We start from the raw sequence: 18050 nt of genomic DNA, 5'->3' as shown, positions 1-18050 counted from the left end.
TTAATATGAGCACACTTTGGAAAGAGCAGAATCCTTCCACAGTGGGTTTTCCTACAAGATTCTAATACAGCATTTTACACGTAGTGATGCAGAACTATTGACGATGCAGCCTTTGCAGAACGATTTTTTAATGCATCTTTTCCAGGCAACTCTATTATGATTAGGGCAGTAGTTACTGGAGAAGGCATTGCATATGTTTAATTTCGGGGGAAGCTGTTTCGGGAGGGTTTTAGAGCGATTCGGGAATTATTTCTGGAGCGGTGCCAGGAGGGGGCGACGGCGGCCCGGCCCTGCGGGGCTCCCGGGATCGGGTGTGATCCCCGGGAGAGCCGGGATCGGGTGTGATCCCCGGGAGAGCCGGGATCGGGGCTGTAGGATCGGGTGTGATCCCCAAGAGAGCCGAGATCGGGGCTGTAGGAGCGGGTGTGATCCCCGGGAGAGCCGGGATCGGGGCTGGAGGAGCGGGTGTGATCCCCGGGAGAGCGGGAATCGGGGCTGTAGGATCGGGTGTGATCCCCGGGAGAGCCGGGATCGGGGCTGGAGGAGCGGGTGTGATCCCCGGAGAGGTGGGATTGGGATCGTGTGTGAGCCCCTCGGGAGAGCCGGGATCGGAACTCCTGGGATGGGGCGACAGCCCGGCGGGATTGGGGCTCCCGGGATGGGTTGTGATTCCCCCGGCAGATTCAGGAGCAGGTGGGATCCCCCGGGAGAGCTGGGCTCGGGTGGGCTCTCCGGAGAAGGGGCTCGGGGCTGTGCGGCTGCAGGCGGGGGCCGGGTGCCATCGGTGTTCGGCGGTCGCTGCAGCTGCCGCAGCCAGATGTGTTCTGCCCGCTCTGCGCCTCAAGGCGCGGGGCTGCCCCTGTCCTGCTGTAAGCCCAGCCCGCAGCTCAGCCCCCGCAGCCGCTGGCTCCCTCCCGGCGAGGGAATGGGGGTGGGAATCGGAAAAGCTACAAAACTCTGGGTGAAGAGGGGATACTTTGATAAGCAAGGTACAAGCTGCACACACAGGCAAATGAGAATAAGGAATCCATTCTCCACCTCCCATGAGCTGGCATGTTAAGCTGTGCTGTAATAAAACAAATGCTAGCATTATTTTTCTTTCATTTATTGATGAATAATCAGCTGTTTGAGCTGTGTCAATAATAGTCAATCAACTTTTTGTAGTAACACATTTTCCCTTTATAGTACTTCATCCTCAAATCAGCCATCCTACATGGGAGAAATTTTACGTGTACTTAATTGAAATCCTAACAGAATAGTGAATGCAATTTTAAGCTAAGCCACAAAATGAAGAAATAAGAGCAGATGGCCCCTTCAGAAAAATAGATTAAACAGAATAGATATTCCTGGCCAGCTACATAGTTAATCTCATGGTTCTTGTCAAGGGCTACTGCCAATACATAGTTATTATGCAAGGGTAAAGTTAAAGCTGTATGAATTTAGTGATAAAAGCTTTCCTGCATTCCCAGCTCTTTCTGATAATTTAGTGTTATGTTTGTATTTTTAAAGTTACAGTTATAGCAACTATGAGTAATAACTTATTAAATTAGTTGTGTCTTGCTTTAGAAAGGGATACTGCAAAAAGAGTGGCTCTGGGAATGTAGTTCCATTTATGATCAAGGAAAATTCATTGTAGCATTTTAGGTGTGTTCTGGCTCTGTGACACTGATGATTGAGCCTTTAAATCCACATGTCAGATTTGGTAGAGGGATTTGTGTGTCTCTCCTGATGGCATGAGAAAGTTTCTATTCCCTGTTGTTAAATGTTCTTTTCAGATGTATTAGTGGACAGTCAGATTTTTCAGTTCAGTGAAGCACCTTTTTCTTGGGTATATGCAAAATAGCACATTCCAGCCTCTTTGGGTGGTTATTCTGTGTGTGACTGGACGTGTCATTCCTGCACTTGCTCTAAGGTCAATGAATGGAGAGGGGGAAGTGAGATTTGAAACTTAGTAGCACATGACCCTTTCTCCAGAAGACTTCTTCATGGGTGCACAAGTACCCATTGCAACTGTTTGAGTTTCTTCCCAAATGCACTTTTTTGCTTGTTTCTCTCAAGTAGCAAGGAGCAATAGAAAAGTCTACCCTATTAATTGATTATTGCTGTCTCAGCTGTCTTTCATCTTTTAAATACCCACCCTCTAAAATTCTTAAGCAGCTGTATTTTTTTTTTTTTTTAATGCATTCCCTTTATCCTCTGCTACATCTAGAAGATAACTTCATTCTGTACTTTTGGAAAATGGAGCATCAACATTTTCTTTCCCATATAAAAGCAATTTAAGCATCACTGAATCAAGAAGTAATGGCACCTCAGGTAGTTTGCGTTGGCACTTTTCTTATTGTTTCTTGGCAGACAGAAGTGATGAAGGAGCAGAAACTTGAATATATGGGGCTATGAAGGCAGGTGGGGGACAGGCAGGGCAGGTGTCTGGTTAAAAGCAGCTTCTGCAGGTTCCCAGCATGACTTTTAAAAATATGACCATTTTTGTTCTTGCTGTCTCACCTTGAATGTAGGTGAACTTCCCTGGCTATGAATTGTTCCACTGCACTTAAAGGTGTCAGCTCTTTTGTGCCTGTGACACTTTGTAGTAGGTGATTCTAGGTAGTATAAGCTGTAGAAATGTACTGAAATCTGCTATTTAAACTACTGAATATAGGAATTACTCTCCTAAGAACCCATGTACTCGTCACTGGGAAAAAGTTGTGTTCAGTGAAGGATGGCATTCTGAAATTAGCTGGGTGAAAACTAAAACAGTAACATGTCTAAAGTTAATTTGTCAAATAACTACATGACATAATTTGGCTGCAGTAAAACTCAGGCATCCCATGTTAGATTTCCATATAAGCATTTGATTTTAAACTGTCTTCAAAACAAACTGTTAAGACAAATGAATTTGCAATGTCTTGACTGCTGGGTAGTTGCACAGGACATGCAGTTTTCCTCATTCTTACAGTTATCCCAAAACCATGTCTGTTGGAAAGAAACTTGGACTTTAAAAAACACTTTTTACTGAAGAAAGTAAATTTCTTTATAAAAAGCATCTAAGTCAAGATATAATTTAACCAGAAGGAGCTTCTTAGTTCCATTTAAGGTAAACATGATGATAATTTCTTTAGAGAAAGATTTTGAGTCAGAGCTGTTTCTTATGGCAAGTAAACACATACCATAAATGCTACTAAACCTGTAGTATATTTCAGCTTTGTAAGGTGTGTTTCAGCAAAAGCTTGCTGGCATAAGTTGGTAGTTACTGCATATATTTATGCAGGTATAAAACATGTTCTGTTTAATTCTTTCTTAAATTTAGAAAGATGAATAATGTTCTATTAGGTGAATGCTAGAAATACTAGTTTATGAAAAAAAATCCTTTCTTCATAGATGCCATGAAAGTTGGAAGATTGCCTTCCTCAGGGAAGGTGCTGCATGGACAGGCACATGGTCCTACAGAGGCAGAGAATTATTGCAGCTGTAAATGTGACCACTTTCCTGCAAAAACTGATCTGTTGAAAGATGTTTAGTCCTTTCCTTAAGATTTGCAGCTGGATTGAGTCCCTACGATGGACTTTCTACTTTTATAACATTTCTAGGGGAGTCTAATCTTGTTCTACAATTCTGTGAAGCGATTCAACTAACTTCTTGAGACTCAGTTTAATATCATAATATTTGAGGAAAAAAAATTGATGTGGTAGCAATATGCATTAATTCTATGTAATATGTGTCTTCATACACAGAAAATAATTTGGATTTGACTGCTATTGAACATGTGGAAGGGATTGTAATTTGTTATCCCTCTGCTAGTTAATTTTTAACTTGGATGTTTGAAGTTTTTAACATCCAATTTATGTTGAAGCTCATACAAAAAATTACCACAGAAATTTCTTTAAACTACACTTTCCCATAGGACAGTAGATGTGCAAGCTGCCTTTTCCTGCCAAGTTACATTACTGCAGCCCAGGACTGTAATGGGTGACAAAAAATAAAAGTACTGCCTATAATAATTTTGTCAAAAGTGGTGCTTTACCTCTTTTACCTGCTGGCAGTGGAAGTGATGGCCTTCTGAAGGAGTCATGAAGTGGTTTGGGTTGGAAGGACCTTAAAGGTCATCTAGTTCCAATTCCCTCTGCCATGGACAAGGACACCTTCCACAGGACCAGTTTGCTAAAAGCCCATCCAACCTGGCTTTGAGGTTAGAGGATTAGGGTTTTGTTAAAATAATCCAGGATGGTGTGTTGGAATTAGACCCTTTTCTTTTACATGTGCCAACTAAAGTCCATAGGTTTGTTTCCTACATCTGTGGATCAGAATGCACAAATGCTTTAGGTTGTTACCTTTTTGATAAATATTATGAAAGCATTTTTTAAATTTGTGATTTTTTTCTTTTGTTTTGCAGAGTAAAATGTACAACTCATCTGTTTTATGACCCATGACATACACCTGATTTTGTGGTTTTGTGTTCTTTTTATACAAGATTGGTTTTCCACAGCTTACTTGCGCATCGATAGTTTGTGCTTAGTAAACAGTTTCAGATGTGGAATTTCTTAGGATTCTGAGACATTTACATCAAAGGAAGCTTGTGTTAAAAATCAGCAATATGAGACAATTACAAACAGTAGGTTGAAACAAGAGATTATACATGAAGGTTACTCCAGCCTATACTGTTTTCAATGGTTCATCTTTTAGAGGCTGTAAGCAGTGATTGCATTCACTTTCTGAGTTCACTCAGTCAGTGCAATGCCACAGAATACAGAGTTGTTTTTTATCAATTCTGTAGTAAGATTGAGGTTATACTTGTTGGTAGAGCTTATGTAGGATAAGTGGGTGTGAGTTTAAATCATAGCAGTGTCTGATGCTAACTCTGAATTTCACTGAATTAAATATAAGAATTTAAAAACACTATAGATACTTGCAATAGCTTTATCTCTATTCCTGTCCCTAACTCGGTGTGAAATATGGGTAGTGACAAGTTTTTATTGGACAGAAAATGCGTTTTGGACAATGTTGCATTCTGGGAAGCAGTGGGAAGAGCTGCATGCTGTGTGCATTTTCAGCAATGCACAATGGAGAGGGAAAACAATGGACTGCTGTACCCTGGGTCTGTCCATATCTTTCCCTGGACTGTTTTAGCATTCCTATGATGAATGAATAACATTGATTTCTACCCTGCTTTTAGGTAACAAATCATGGCTTTCTATCTTTCTATGTTCCAGTTTTTCATGAGAAATAAATCTTGGGCTGGGGGAAGAATTTATTAGAACTAGTATTTCTTTTAAAGTACCAAAGATGGAACAAATCTTTCCTCCAAACTCTTCAGCAAAACAGCAGAAATCAAGACACTTGCTAAAACTTGCATGAGAGGAAGGATCGCCACTTCCAAAGTGCTGGCAGTGCTGTTCTGGTGCAGCCCAGTTGCTGGTGGCTTTTGCAAATGCACCTTCCTGGCTGGTGCTCAGCTTGTTTGAGCTCCAGGTCCTCTTCTGCAAAGCTGCTTTCTGGCTGTTTGGTTTCCAGGCATGGAGTTTTCTTGCATGGGGTTGTCCAAAGTCCACAGGCACAGAACTTTGCACTTCCCTTTGAACTGCATAACACTGCTGTCAGCCCATTCCTCCACCTCTTTGAGGCACTTGGAGTGTCATCACATCCCTCTGGTGTTTGTATTCCTCCTGGTTTTCTGTTATGTGTAAAGCTACTGAAACTGCACTCTGTGCCATCAGCCAGGTCATTGCTGAAGATGTTAAATATTACTGACTCTCAGAGCTCACCACTGATGTCTGGCCCCAGCTGGCCTGGTTGAGATGCCCCTGACAGAGTCCTTTGAGCCAGGCAGGTCAGTTTTCAGCCTGCCTTGTGGTCCATGTCTATCCTGTGCCTCATCAGTCCACATGAGGATGGGATGTGGAAGGCTTCTCAAAAGCCCTACTACAGATGGGGTGGACACATCAGCTCTGGTCTCATTTCATATTGTTCATAGTGTTTAGTACTTGTGACTTCCTTGCCATAAATGTGTGCAAACTGCTCTCATCTTGGCCTTCCATGCTTGGAAATGGTTTTCAAGAGCTGTTTACTACATCACCTTCCAAGAGATCAAGGCAAGTTTTACCTTGCTGTGGTGCCCCAGCTCCTCCTCCCTGCTCTTGAAGATAGGGCTGCTTTGCCTCAGGCATCAGTGACATTCCCTGATGACCATGACTTTACAGAAACAGTGGCCTCTGGATGACATCAGCCAGCTCCCTCAGTCTTTGTTTCCTGAAAATTTTGCTTGAGTGATGGTTAAAAAAAAAAAATCTATTTTAAATTGTGACTTACAGAAGGCATGAGTTGTGTTTTACTGATATTTATCAGTGGGATATGACACATTATTGACTTAAGGATTGCCGGAGCGTGAGGCTCTACCCTGGCCTTCTGTCATTAGGATGGAGGCTCCTGGCAAAGCTCTAGTTGTCTAAAAATTATTTTTAGAGAAGTAGAAGATAACACTTCTTTGTCTTGCTGATGGCTACATAAATCTTGCATAATGCTAAGTAAACAGCTGTACAGTTATTTGTGTAACTATCAATTGTAAAAACCACAGGGATGTGTTTTGTTAGCATAGCTACCTTCTAGTATTAAATATGGTTTGTTCGAATCTGCTGGCAGATTTTTAGACTGCAGACTTTGCCAGTGCCTTAAAGTGTGGTCTTAATAGTGCTCGAGTCTGTCTGTTTCAAGGGTCAAGAACTGGATATGCCATGGCTACTACTTCACCTTGGCTATAGTTTAAAATGTGATATTTGCATATTGAGATCTGATTTGTGCATTTTCTTGTGAAAGTTGTCAGAGGAGTCACAGAAAGTTTGTAGTACTCTGCAGTGCTATGTACATGACAAGGAGGAAAGATTATAGGCCCTTCTCCATGTCTCACCAAAACAAGTGAAACCTTGTGTAAGAGCTACCTGGCTGTGTTCATGTGCTTAAATGAAAAAGGTGAAACAGGTGCTTGTAAGGACTCTTGATACAGAATATTAACTTCATTTTGCCTGGGTCCTATGCACCAAGTAGTGTAAGATTCTCTTTACGTTGGATTTTATTTGCAAGTTACAGAACAAATGAGTTGAATTTTTGTTGTTAATGGATGCCTGACCTTGCAATTTAAAAATATTAATGCTTAAAGATCTGCAGTAGGTAAGTGTACAATAGGTACAGTGGCTAAATCACACAGTGATTTTAGCATTTTGTTATAAGTTATCTTCACAATGAGATAGTTTTCAGTGGAGTAGGTTGAGCATATGGGACTGGTGTCTACATCTACATCTTGTTTTTTTCCTGAGCAAGACTGATTAAACATCTGTTAATACCTTATACATGATTTTGACAGTTCCTACTGTGGTACTTCCTACCTTACTGCTACTATTAATCAGTCTAAACAGATTTTAGTGGAGTTATTTTTGATGTGAAGGTAGTAGGTGTTCATTTAGCTTTGAATTGCTTGAATAAAAAAGCCCATTCAAAATATTTGTCATATTGGTGACTGAAATGTATTTTCAGATCAGTGCAGATAGTAGTACTTAGACTGTAAAATAGAACTTAAAATGCCTGTGAATGCAATTAAATAAAGATTGGTTTGAGTCCTTCAACAGGGATGTTATTATTAATTTGAGGATTCTGAATGCTGTAGACATCATTCTAGCATGAACTGCTTATTTTATTGTAAATTGAAATTAGATTCATTGTCAGTCACTTTTGCAAAATTAAGGTGGCATATGAAAGACAGTTATTTGGAATTCAACTATTGTAATAATGCACATTAATTGAAACAAATTAGTGTGGGTTTTTTTATGCACAATTCATGCTCTTAATGCATTACTGTCTCTGCCAGTTCAGAATTAGGACCTATTATTGATGCAAAACTTGCAATTTTTAGAAGACTTTTTAAAGGATTAAAATATTGGCTAAGGAGAATAGGTGAAGTTTTCTGAGGCTCTTAAAGGAATGGGCGTGGGTGCAATAAAGAGAAACGGCATTAAAAATTGAAAATTCTGTTGCATTTTTTATATGTTTTAGACCCATTCAGGATGAGTCTAAATGTTGCCAATCCAAATATATTTAGTTCCTTATTTAAATATTTTGAGGCTATTTTTGTTTGATTACTTTAGTTCCCCAATTCTCCCTTTTTTTTTTTTTTTTTTTTTTTTTAATGAAGACATGCTAATTAGTGTTTACTTTGGAAACATCTTGGAGGTAGAAAAAGGGATATTTGTCTAAGCATTTACTCATATCAGAAAAGGTTTAGTTGCTGAACTTGTGTGTTTTTCTGGGGGATTGTGATGCTATATAGAGTTGAAATTGGGAAATTCTGCATTTTTTTACGAATGTCTACACAGAGAAACTTCTTTGAAGCAAACTAGACTATGCTAAACATGCTTTAAGATACAAAATCAGGAGGCTAAGGTTGTCTCTTCTGTTTAGTGCAAAAATTGGAAAGGTTGTCCAGCTTCATGCTGATCAAGAGGGCAGGGAATGAGTGGTAGGTCTCTTAAACACTGTTGTAAGGAAGTCTGTGGGGTTTATTTCAACACATTACTTTTGGAATGTATTAAAGCCTTGGTGTGGTGATTGTAGTTCAAGTTTGTGCTGTGCAGTACTGTTTTCAGCTCAAAAGATGAGAAATATTGGTTGGAGAGGTGCTGATTCAAAGAACTTTTAATCATCCCCTAGTAGGGCAGGGAATAAAGGAGTGCAGGGTAAAAGATGTATAATCTAGACTATTTTACTACAACAATAATGAGATTAAGCTCTCATCAATTTAATCAAACTTAGAATTGGGTTCACCATCATGTGTACTCTGGATTTACAGAACTCCTGGAAAGAATGTGGGCAATTAGTCAGCATCTGGCACAGCAGACTTCTATGACTTGGATTTGTTGGGACAGTTTTAATATTTTTTTAAGAATAGGTGTTCTTGAAGTGTTTCTTCTGGGATAAATTCTGGGTTTTGGCACAGTGAAAATTTCCAAATAAACACTGTGGAATGTATATAGCCACTTTTTAGCCATTAAGGAAAACCTATTTTTTTCTCTGAAATTCTGCTACAACTGACTTGGAGTCCCCCTTTTCCTCTGGGAGCTTGTCTCTTACCAAAGCTTGACTGTGGTCCTTAGAGGGGGTCTTCATAAAATGCAAATGAATAAGTTGAGGTCTGTTTTTTGTAGTACCATCACTTTGATTTTTTTCTGATGTGAAACCAAAGGGAATCAGGCTGCCAGAGGAGATGGCCATCCAGCTCAGTGTTCTGTCTCCAGCAATGGTCAAAAGCAGTGAGCTTTCAAGAACTAAAAGGACAGGGGAAATATGTAAAGATACTTAGCCTTCACTTTGACTTAAGAGCTTTCTGAATTGAGAAGGGTGTGACTTTTCTAAGTCAACTGTGAAATTTTGAGAATTCACTGAGAAATATTCTTGCTATTGGGCTATGCTTCAGTAGTTGTACAACATGCTTGATTGAGTCAGTCTAAATTTTGATGTTTCCTTTTTGTAGATAGAAGGCAATAAAATTGCCCAAATAAAGCAACATCTATTGCTTCTATTGTATAATGTTAGTCATTTACAAACCCACTTGATTTAGGAGTATTTTAAAGGATAATGTAATTCTTTGAATATTTGCAGTTTGAAAATGAATGTGGAAACTACTTCTAGTGCAATTGCAGTGCAGTTCCATCAGTGCCCTGGTCTCTTAAGCCATGATCACATGGATATCCTTGAATGAGCCTTGCATTTCTCACTTTTTCTTCCATCCAAAGTAGGAAAAAGTTAGTACAAAATTATTTGGATATAATAGTGTGTTTGGTAAGACATCTGAATCTCAGGAAATAAAGTAGAAACTTCCTTAAGGATTTGCAGGCAAATTGACCTGGTTTGTTTCTCCTGATCTTGTGTAAAGGAAATATTGTCTTAAGGACAAATGCAGTAAATGTTTCTGTTTACTTTGAGGTTGACATTCATTCTTATATTTGTTATATTGATTTACTACAGACAAATAGGGCATCACTTTTCTCAGCATTAAACACAAATATTTTTATTGGCTTAGCTGAGGGAGCTAGAATCCTGGATTGTAGTTCTGCCTCAGGAAGATGAATTCTAACTGAAGAATAATACGAAACAATTCTCCTTTGTCATTATCTGATGTATCTACCACTGTTATTTGGGGAATTAACTGAGGATTAATCATTGCTTAGATATCTATGATTAAGTCTAAAGAAAAAAATCCATCCATGCAGTTATTACTGCATGCAGTTAAATTCTTGTTGCATTAGCTGCATCCTTGGTCTGAGAACATGAGATTTTAATCTCCAGCATTATGGGAAGCTTTAATCAAATGTTTATTTACTGTTTGTGATCTTGAAAATGGCATTGCTTCATATAGCCAAGCAGTGCAGAATGTAATCTAAGGATTAAGAAAAGGCAAATCTTCCTATCCATTTGACCTTGAAAATCTGATTGGATTTCCTCTGTGATCTGGAGTGATTTTTCCCTAATTATTTAAAGCTTGATGTGAGTGATATTTCAAGAGCAGATATGGATAAAATTCTAATGCTTAGTTGTATTTCCTGTTCGTCTTAGATTTCAAGTACAAAGAAATAAAAAAAAGTAAAATCTAAGATAAAATGTGATCGATGGACTGGACTTGGTTCATACAAAACTAAAGTATTTTACAATAGCAATGAAGAGGCAGTCTTAAATCAGTTTGATTAACATTAGACCATAACAGGAAAAAATTACTTAATCTTACTTTGTACTGCTTTGGCAATGGGCTATGGCTGTTTGTTAGTAAAGTAATTTGTCTTTAAAACAAATGGGGAAAATTGTGATCCGTTTTGCTGAGAGCTGATTTGCAGCCTCCTAATGGGTTTCAGTAGCTTCTTCAAGCAAAAAGAAAGTTGTTTAAACAGTGCAAGAAAAATAATAAAGGGTTTTTACTTAAAATGTTCAATAAAGTGTGTAGACACTTGGGGTAGGAAAACTGATTTTTTGCAGTAAGTAATGTGTTTCTTTTAATAATTACTTTAATGACTTGTAGTTCAGTATCTACTAGAGCAAGAAGAGAACGGTCTTATGTTTTTTATCAACTGAAAGTAGTCTCATATTATGAGCATATTTAGCATTAATCACATTGTTGCAACCAAGTCCTTCAAATACCAATTCAAATAACTTTTCTAAGCTAAAGTATTTAGGAAATACAATTAGCACTGTATTGATCTTTTAAGGAATTTAAACAGCTGGCTCAGCTGAAGAATGGTACTGAGGTAGATAGAACTCTGTGTTTAATTCTTCAACTGCATTATAAGTGCATCTGAGGTGTCTAAAACAACTCATTTCCAGGTGTAATATTTCTTGGCACTTTCTAGGAAGCCACTGCTGATTAATAAACTTGTGGCTCTCACTTTCAGGTGGGCAGGGGGATTGCAGTGTATGCCATGCTGTGCATTTGGGGATAACAGCATATGACTCAACATGAGAAGACAAAATTTAGCTTTACTAGTTCATACAAACTTGGTGGGCTTTGATGTTGAAGGTGCTTTTATTTTGTAAATTTAGATTCTTCAGGAAAGAGTCCTTTACTCTAACAGTAATTGCAGTGACTGAGAACTCATAAATGTCTTGCATCAGACTGGGATCAACTGAACTACCTGGGTCTTGATGTACTGCTCTGTCACAAAAAAAAATACAACAAAATGCATAAATTAAATTTTAAATTTAATGGATTTTAACTGTGCTTTTCTGACTTAGAAAAAAATTTAGTCCTAATATTTAATGATATTTGGAAACTTTGACTTCTAAAAGATAAGTCACCTGATTTCAAAGTGGGAACACCACACCCTATAAAATTTTAGTCTTAATTTCACCTGGAAATGAGTTCCAAAGTAAATTGATGTAACTTTACATTTGTTTAATTGCCCATAATTCCCTAGTCTGTCATGTGGCATTTCCAAATGTGCATTTTTACCTGGATTTTGACTATTGAAATGTTTTTAAGTTGTTGTTAGCTGGTGGGACAATGATGCTGGAGGTTTTTTTTTTACTGAGTATGATGAAACAAAAGGACATGCTGGAGCAAGGTTGTTTTGATAGGGCTTCTCCAGAATTTTTACATTGCTACAATCCATAGGAATCAAAAACTTTGTACAGACTCAACAAGAAGTTTTGGAAGTACAGCTGGGAATTCTTTTCCTTCAAGAAGCCTTCAGATAGTCTGAGGCTGCCTTCAGGTAGTCTGAGGCTGGTTTTACTTTCTTAGTTTTCAGGGACTGAAAAGTAACTTGGATAAATTATTACCTATTTTGTGTTAGTGAAGTTAAAACTTACATGGAAGTTAAGTTTCAGTTATTAAAAAAGACGTTGGCATCTTAATTTCTGTGGTGGTAGATGGAAATGGACTGGTATTCATTAAACAAATCTGCTAATAATGCATGGATTTTTGTTTGTAGTTAGAAATTTATTAGTTTATTCTGTTTTTCATTGGCCCTAATTTCAAACCAGATTGTCTTTGAAAGTGTACTAAAGGCTGGTTTCTCCTTTATTTTTGGCTGGTTTCTTTGCGTTCAAGTTTTTATTACAATCTCCTGTTGGCCTAAGATCACGTTCCCATTAAAAAAACTCCAAGGTCTTGATGAATATCCTTAATTTCTGGTGGTCAGGTAGAGTAGAAGGGTCTTTCTTGTAACAGATTAACAAGATATATGGAGATATTTGTGGAGGACAAGTGCTACATTCCCACAGAAGAATTCTGGCACTTGTGAAATGGGTTGGATTTTGGTGCATGCTAACATGTTTAATGCTGCAGCCCCCAGCATGATGGACCCAATCCAGTAAATACCTCAAGAAGTGCTTCACTTCATCTCCCTGTATGCTCCTCGTGAATCCTCTCTGATGAAATGAAATCTGCAGCTTTTCATTAGCACACTGGAGAGTCAATATTTGGAGAAAAGTACAATCAAGAGTCAGTTTTGTGTGTACCTTTGGAACGAATACTCATGCAAGCCAGGGCTTGAACTTCTAAATCCCATTCCTAATAATTCCATTGTTGGTATAACACTCATCTCAGATTTTTGGGTATGGTCTATGTACCTCAATTACATTTCTGAAATTCTGAGAGATTAACTTGACATTTGTTCCTAAGTGCACTGTAGAAAAGCCACCTTTAAAACGGATACTTTATTTATAGAAGAGGAATCAAATTGTTGAATGTTAAACTAATTTATGTGTTTTAATTTATACATGCTCAAAGCTATCCAGGCATGGTTTTCACTACTTGAGCCATATAAAAAAATGTATCCTAAGTGTTAAGTGAGTAGTGTTTGCAATGCTAGTTCAATGTGCTGGTATAAACATGAATATACAAAAAAGGGAAACATGCTTTACTCTGTTGGCCTTATATAACCAATTACATGTATTAATTGCACAGTATGTCATAAGTATGCCATACAGTATGAACTTTGAAATTTGTTTATACTGAATTTGAAGATTCTCAGCTTTTAGATTGTTGTATTAAATTGAAAAAATAACTTTTTTCTTTAACAGAAATTGAAAAATTCCAAAAAGGAGAAGGAAAGGAAGAAGAAAAGTATATTGATGTAGTCATCAATAAGAATATGAAGTTGGGACAAAAAGTTCTGATTCCAGTAAAACAATTCCCTAAGGTAAGCTAAATTTTCATATTTGATAAATTTAAATTCTTCTAAAAGATACTTCACTAATATCTTAAATACTCTTTAATGTAACATTTACAACTATTACCAGTCACCACTGTTACTCTCCTGCAATCTGTTCTGTAGGAGCTCTAAGGTAGAAGTGATTCTTGTTGGAATAAATGTGCAGGAAAGTGGTGCTGGTCACAAAATGGTATATTGAGAGCAGTAATTGAACCATATTTTTGGGATAGCAGTATCCTCCTCTTCAGAATATCAAAAGGAAAAACAAATTTTGAATTTCAATCTGATGCCAGGCTTTGAAACCTTCTCATTGTAGCTGGAAGTGCACCTTAAAATGCACAATTAAGGATCTAATTGTGTAAATTTTCTTCTCATCCTCTTAAGTTTCAGCCATTGTTATTCTTGAATGAATTATAGCTTGACTGCTAAATTATGCAGTCTGTTCTGGAGGGGTAGAGACTGTTTCATTAATATCTTTGCCCACCATGAATTCTTAACACTTCTTTACTGCCAAGTATTATCCTGCACTAAAATATTGCTGCCTGGAAGCATTTATGCAACATTCACTAGGCTGTGGAACTTTATTATTTTGGTGCTGCTTAAATTTTAAGGTTAATGTTATGACAGTCAGATTAGCATTTTTTTAATTTGTTTGAAATGGGTTTTTATTCCTACTAGAAATTGCAAGACTATCTGGTTCATGGAGGAAAAAAAGTCACCATTCCTTCCTCCTGTTTAGGAAAACCTTTTATAATTGTTTTTTTTCTGCACAGTATCAGTGTTTTTCTTACAGGCCTGTGCAAGATAACTTGCAGGGATTTCTTTGCTGCTGTTCAAAGTTTCATGAAATATTCCTTGAGTGAGTGCAAGGCTTAACATCATGTGGGCATCCCTTTGAAACTCTGACTTAAGTCATCTTTATGGCTAAGTAGAGCTATATACAAGCATGCAGAAACATGAAAATGGGAAGATGAAATACAGGAACCCCTTACTCCATGGTCAGTGTTTGCTAACAGGACATTTTTCTTAATGTTGAGATGTAGATACTTGAGCTCAGGGACAAGAAAGGCAAACTGGCTATTAAAAAGGGAAACACTGCCTTCTGAAAGATACTTCTGCTTCTTTATCTAGTGTCAACTTATAGGACTAAACACTGAAATTATTTAGGATAGCTAGTAGGAAAGCTCTTGCCGTATTCTGAATGGCTAGAGATGCTCTGCTTTTTGATTCTGACCCATAATGACACTGAATTGGAATAAAGCCTCGTGTGTGCTATGGAAAGAAGCCTGAACTTATGTCTAGGAAGGTCCAGGGTGCAAAATAAAACAGCTGTGCAGAACAGACATGTTATGTGAGTTCTTTCATCTCTGCTAGGACTGCTCCACAGAAAGGAAAATATTGGTGTCTCTATAAATTTCTTCTTCCTGAGTGAATAAAATCCTAGATACATAATATTTAAGAATATTTTTACCCCAGTATTTGGGGGCTCAACTTCTCTCAGAAATTTCCATTTTATTGCTTATAGATGAATATTTGATAAAGGTTGCTCATTAAAGATTCTGTAGACTCAAAATGAACTAAAATTTCTCACTGTATAGGAGTATTCTGGGAGGTGAGTATCAGTTCAGAATTATAATAGGTACTCCTGATACCTCTCAAAAGCCCCTGCCCTAAACCACAGCGAGTCACTGCAATTTGCTATCACTTGGTATTAGAACCAGGCTTTTGGTTTTATTTTTGAGATTTAATAAATTACGATACATTGTATGAAGTGACATAACTTCAACATGGCAAACTAAGTACTTTATCCTGGCATACTGTAGTCTGCAGTTAATGACATGAGTTTTAGATGCCTGTCCATGGAAGAACAAAGTCCTTGTGCATAAATAAATTTTTGAAGTGCTAGGCCTATTTCTCTTTTGTGTGTTCAGAGGAATGCTCAGAAGTTAGAGGTGCTTTGTCAAGATTTGTGGATAGATTTGGGGTTGTTCCAATCATCTTGGTTCCTCTCAACTCTATGTAGAGTACCTGTGTTGGATATTTATCCATGTTGTCTGATTGGTGACAGATAAGGTGGCTTTACAAGCTGTGCATGACAAAACTGGTGAACTCCTTTAACAGGGTTACAGGGTTAGTAGATAAGGGGATAAGGGGAAAAAAGTGATGTCATCTACATGGATTTGTGTAAAGCATTTGACACTGTCCCATGTGTCACTCTTGTCTCTAATCTGCAGAGACAGGGATGTGATGGATGGATGGCTTGGTGGAGAAGGAATTGGCTGGATGGTCACACTCAGAGTTGTGGTCATTGGTTCAGTGTCCAAGTGGTGATCAAGGGCGAGTTCCTTGGGGACTGGTACAGGGACTTGGAGCAGCAGTCAGTATTTGACATCTTCATTGGTGACATGGACAGTGACACTGAGTGCACCCTCTGTAAGTTCACTGACCCAGCTGTGTGGTGCAGTTGACACACACTGGAGGGACAGGATGGCATCCAGAGGGACCTTGAGAGATTGGAGAGGTGGGACTGAGCAAAGCTTGTGAAGTTCAGCAGGGTCAAGTCAAGGTGATCTCTGTGAGTTGGGCCAATTCCAGACACAAATACAGGCTGGGCAGAGAATGGACCAAGAGCAGTCCTGAGGAGGACGACTTGGGGTGTTGGTGGAAGAGAAGCTCAACATGATCCCAAAATGTGCTCTTGCAGCCCTGAAACCAGAGGTGTCCTGGGCTGCATCCAAAGCCCTGTGGGCAGCAGGTGAGGGAGGGAATTCTTTCTCTCTGCTCTGGTGGGACCCTACCTGCAGTGCTGCATCCAGCTCTGGGGTCACCAGAGCTTAGGACATGGACCTGTTGGAATGAGTCTAGAGGAGGTCATGAAGATGACTGGGGCTGGAGGCACCTCTGCTAGGAAGTTGGGGTGAGAGAGTTGGAGAAGGCTCCAGGGAGACTTTACAGTATCTTCCAGTACCTAAAGGCTTACAAGAGAGCTGGAATTGGACTTCTTACAAGGGTGTGAAGTGATTGGACAAGTGGGGATGGGTTTAAATTGAAAGAGGAGGGATTTAGATTAGATAGTAGGAATAATTCTTCACTAAAAGAGCAGTGAGGCTTCTGGTATAGTTGCCCAGAGAAGTTGTGGATGCTTCATCCTTGGAAATGTTCAAGGCCAGGCTGGATGGGGCTTTGAGGCACCTGGTTGAGTAGGTGTCCCTGCCCATATCAAGGAGTTTGGAACTGGATGATCTTTAAGGTACCTTCCATCCTGTACTTTCCTGTGATTCTCTTCTACAGAACTTCCCAAAAAATATTGTGGTCCTCATAAAAGCATGAATGTTTTGCATAAATGCTCTGTGCCTCTGCACTGCTGTTCTGTGTATGTGTGCAGTTTCCTAGACCATTTTACCTGTGGTAGGTGTTGGTATTGCTGCAAATGTGTTGTTGGTAGAAAATACTAAGGGAGAATTCCTCAGAAAAATGGTTAAAAAAATTGTTTCTCATGTGTGAGTTTTCTTTCTACTAGTCAGTTTTGATGACCAATGCTTCTGAACAAGAAATTCCAGACTTAAATATGGATGAAATCTGTGAAAAAAAAAAAAAAAAAAAAAATCTTCAGCATGTCAGTATTGAATTCACAGTTCTGCTATCATTCTGGCATGTTTGCCTGCCATCCACACTAATGCTGTTTCCTATTTTGCAAGATCCTGAACAAAGGCATCTCCATTTTTTCAGGATATGTAGTCTTTATGGGGTTAGTGACGTGAGAATCTGCTGTTTAAAGCTGACAAAGTTATTATAATAATTGATAAATCTCTCAAATGGGCATTAGATTACAGTTTGGGTTTAACTAACTTTGGTAACAAGGAAGTAGTGAGAAAAAGTTTGATTCAGCTTCATTAACAGAATATTCCCATAAATAAACAATCCAGCTGTTAAACTAGATAAAAAAAAACAAACACCTGAAGTTGTTAAAATTGCTAAATCCTTAACAGTGTTAAATTGATGAAAATTAAAATAACCACAAATATAAGTGATTTTTGACAACAGAAACTATTCCTTTGCTTGTATTTGTCGTGGATGACTCCGGAAAAGAAAGATGCCTCTTCTCTTTATTTATTATTGATATTTAATTAATCCTATCCTAGTGTTTGGTTATAAAAGAGGTCTGTGAACCAAAACAACCCATCAGTGCCCTGCCCCCAAGCAAGACAGCTTGCTAGACCTGAAAAGTATATTACATTGCCTTTTCCTTCTTTAAAACTTTCCTGTAACTGATTCCTTGAATAAATCATAATAGCCTCAGCACAGGTCAGGCAGTCCAGGCTCTGATCAGATCAGCCTGGCATGGTAATGCTTGCTCACATTTCCTGTCCT

The 18050-nt window shown here is 38.5% G+C and overlaps 1 protein-coding gene across 2 annotated transcripts in view; it reads left to right on the top strand.

The window, feature by feature from the left end:
• The window catches only part of KHDRBS3 (KH RNA binding domain containing, signal transduction associated 3), an 87802-nt gene that overhangs the window by 10565 nt on the left and 59187 nt on the right, over positions 1–18050 (top strand). For both annotated transcript variants that reach the window (XR_013339652.1, XM_031504112.2), the window contains exon 2: positions 13549–13667. Coding sequence is in view for 1 of the 2 variants with exons in the window: in XM_031504112.2 (XP_031359972.1) it covers positions 13549–13667 (119 nt within the window). In the remaining variant the exon portion in view is untranslated. The remainder of the gene's footprint in view (positions 1–13548; positions 13668–18050) is intronic.

Source organism: Lonchura striata, chromosome 1 (assembly GCF_046129695.1).
Source record: "Lonchura striata isolate bLonStr1 chromosome 1, bLonStr1.mat, whole genome shotgun sequence".
NCBI lineage: Eukaryota > Metazoa > Chordata > Aves > Passeriformes > Estrildidae > Lonchura > Lonchura striata.
Note: the sequence above shows the minus strand (reverse complement) of the source record. Positions and strands in the feature narration are given on the sequence as shown.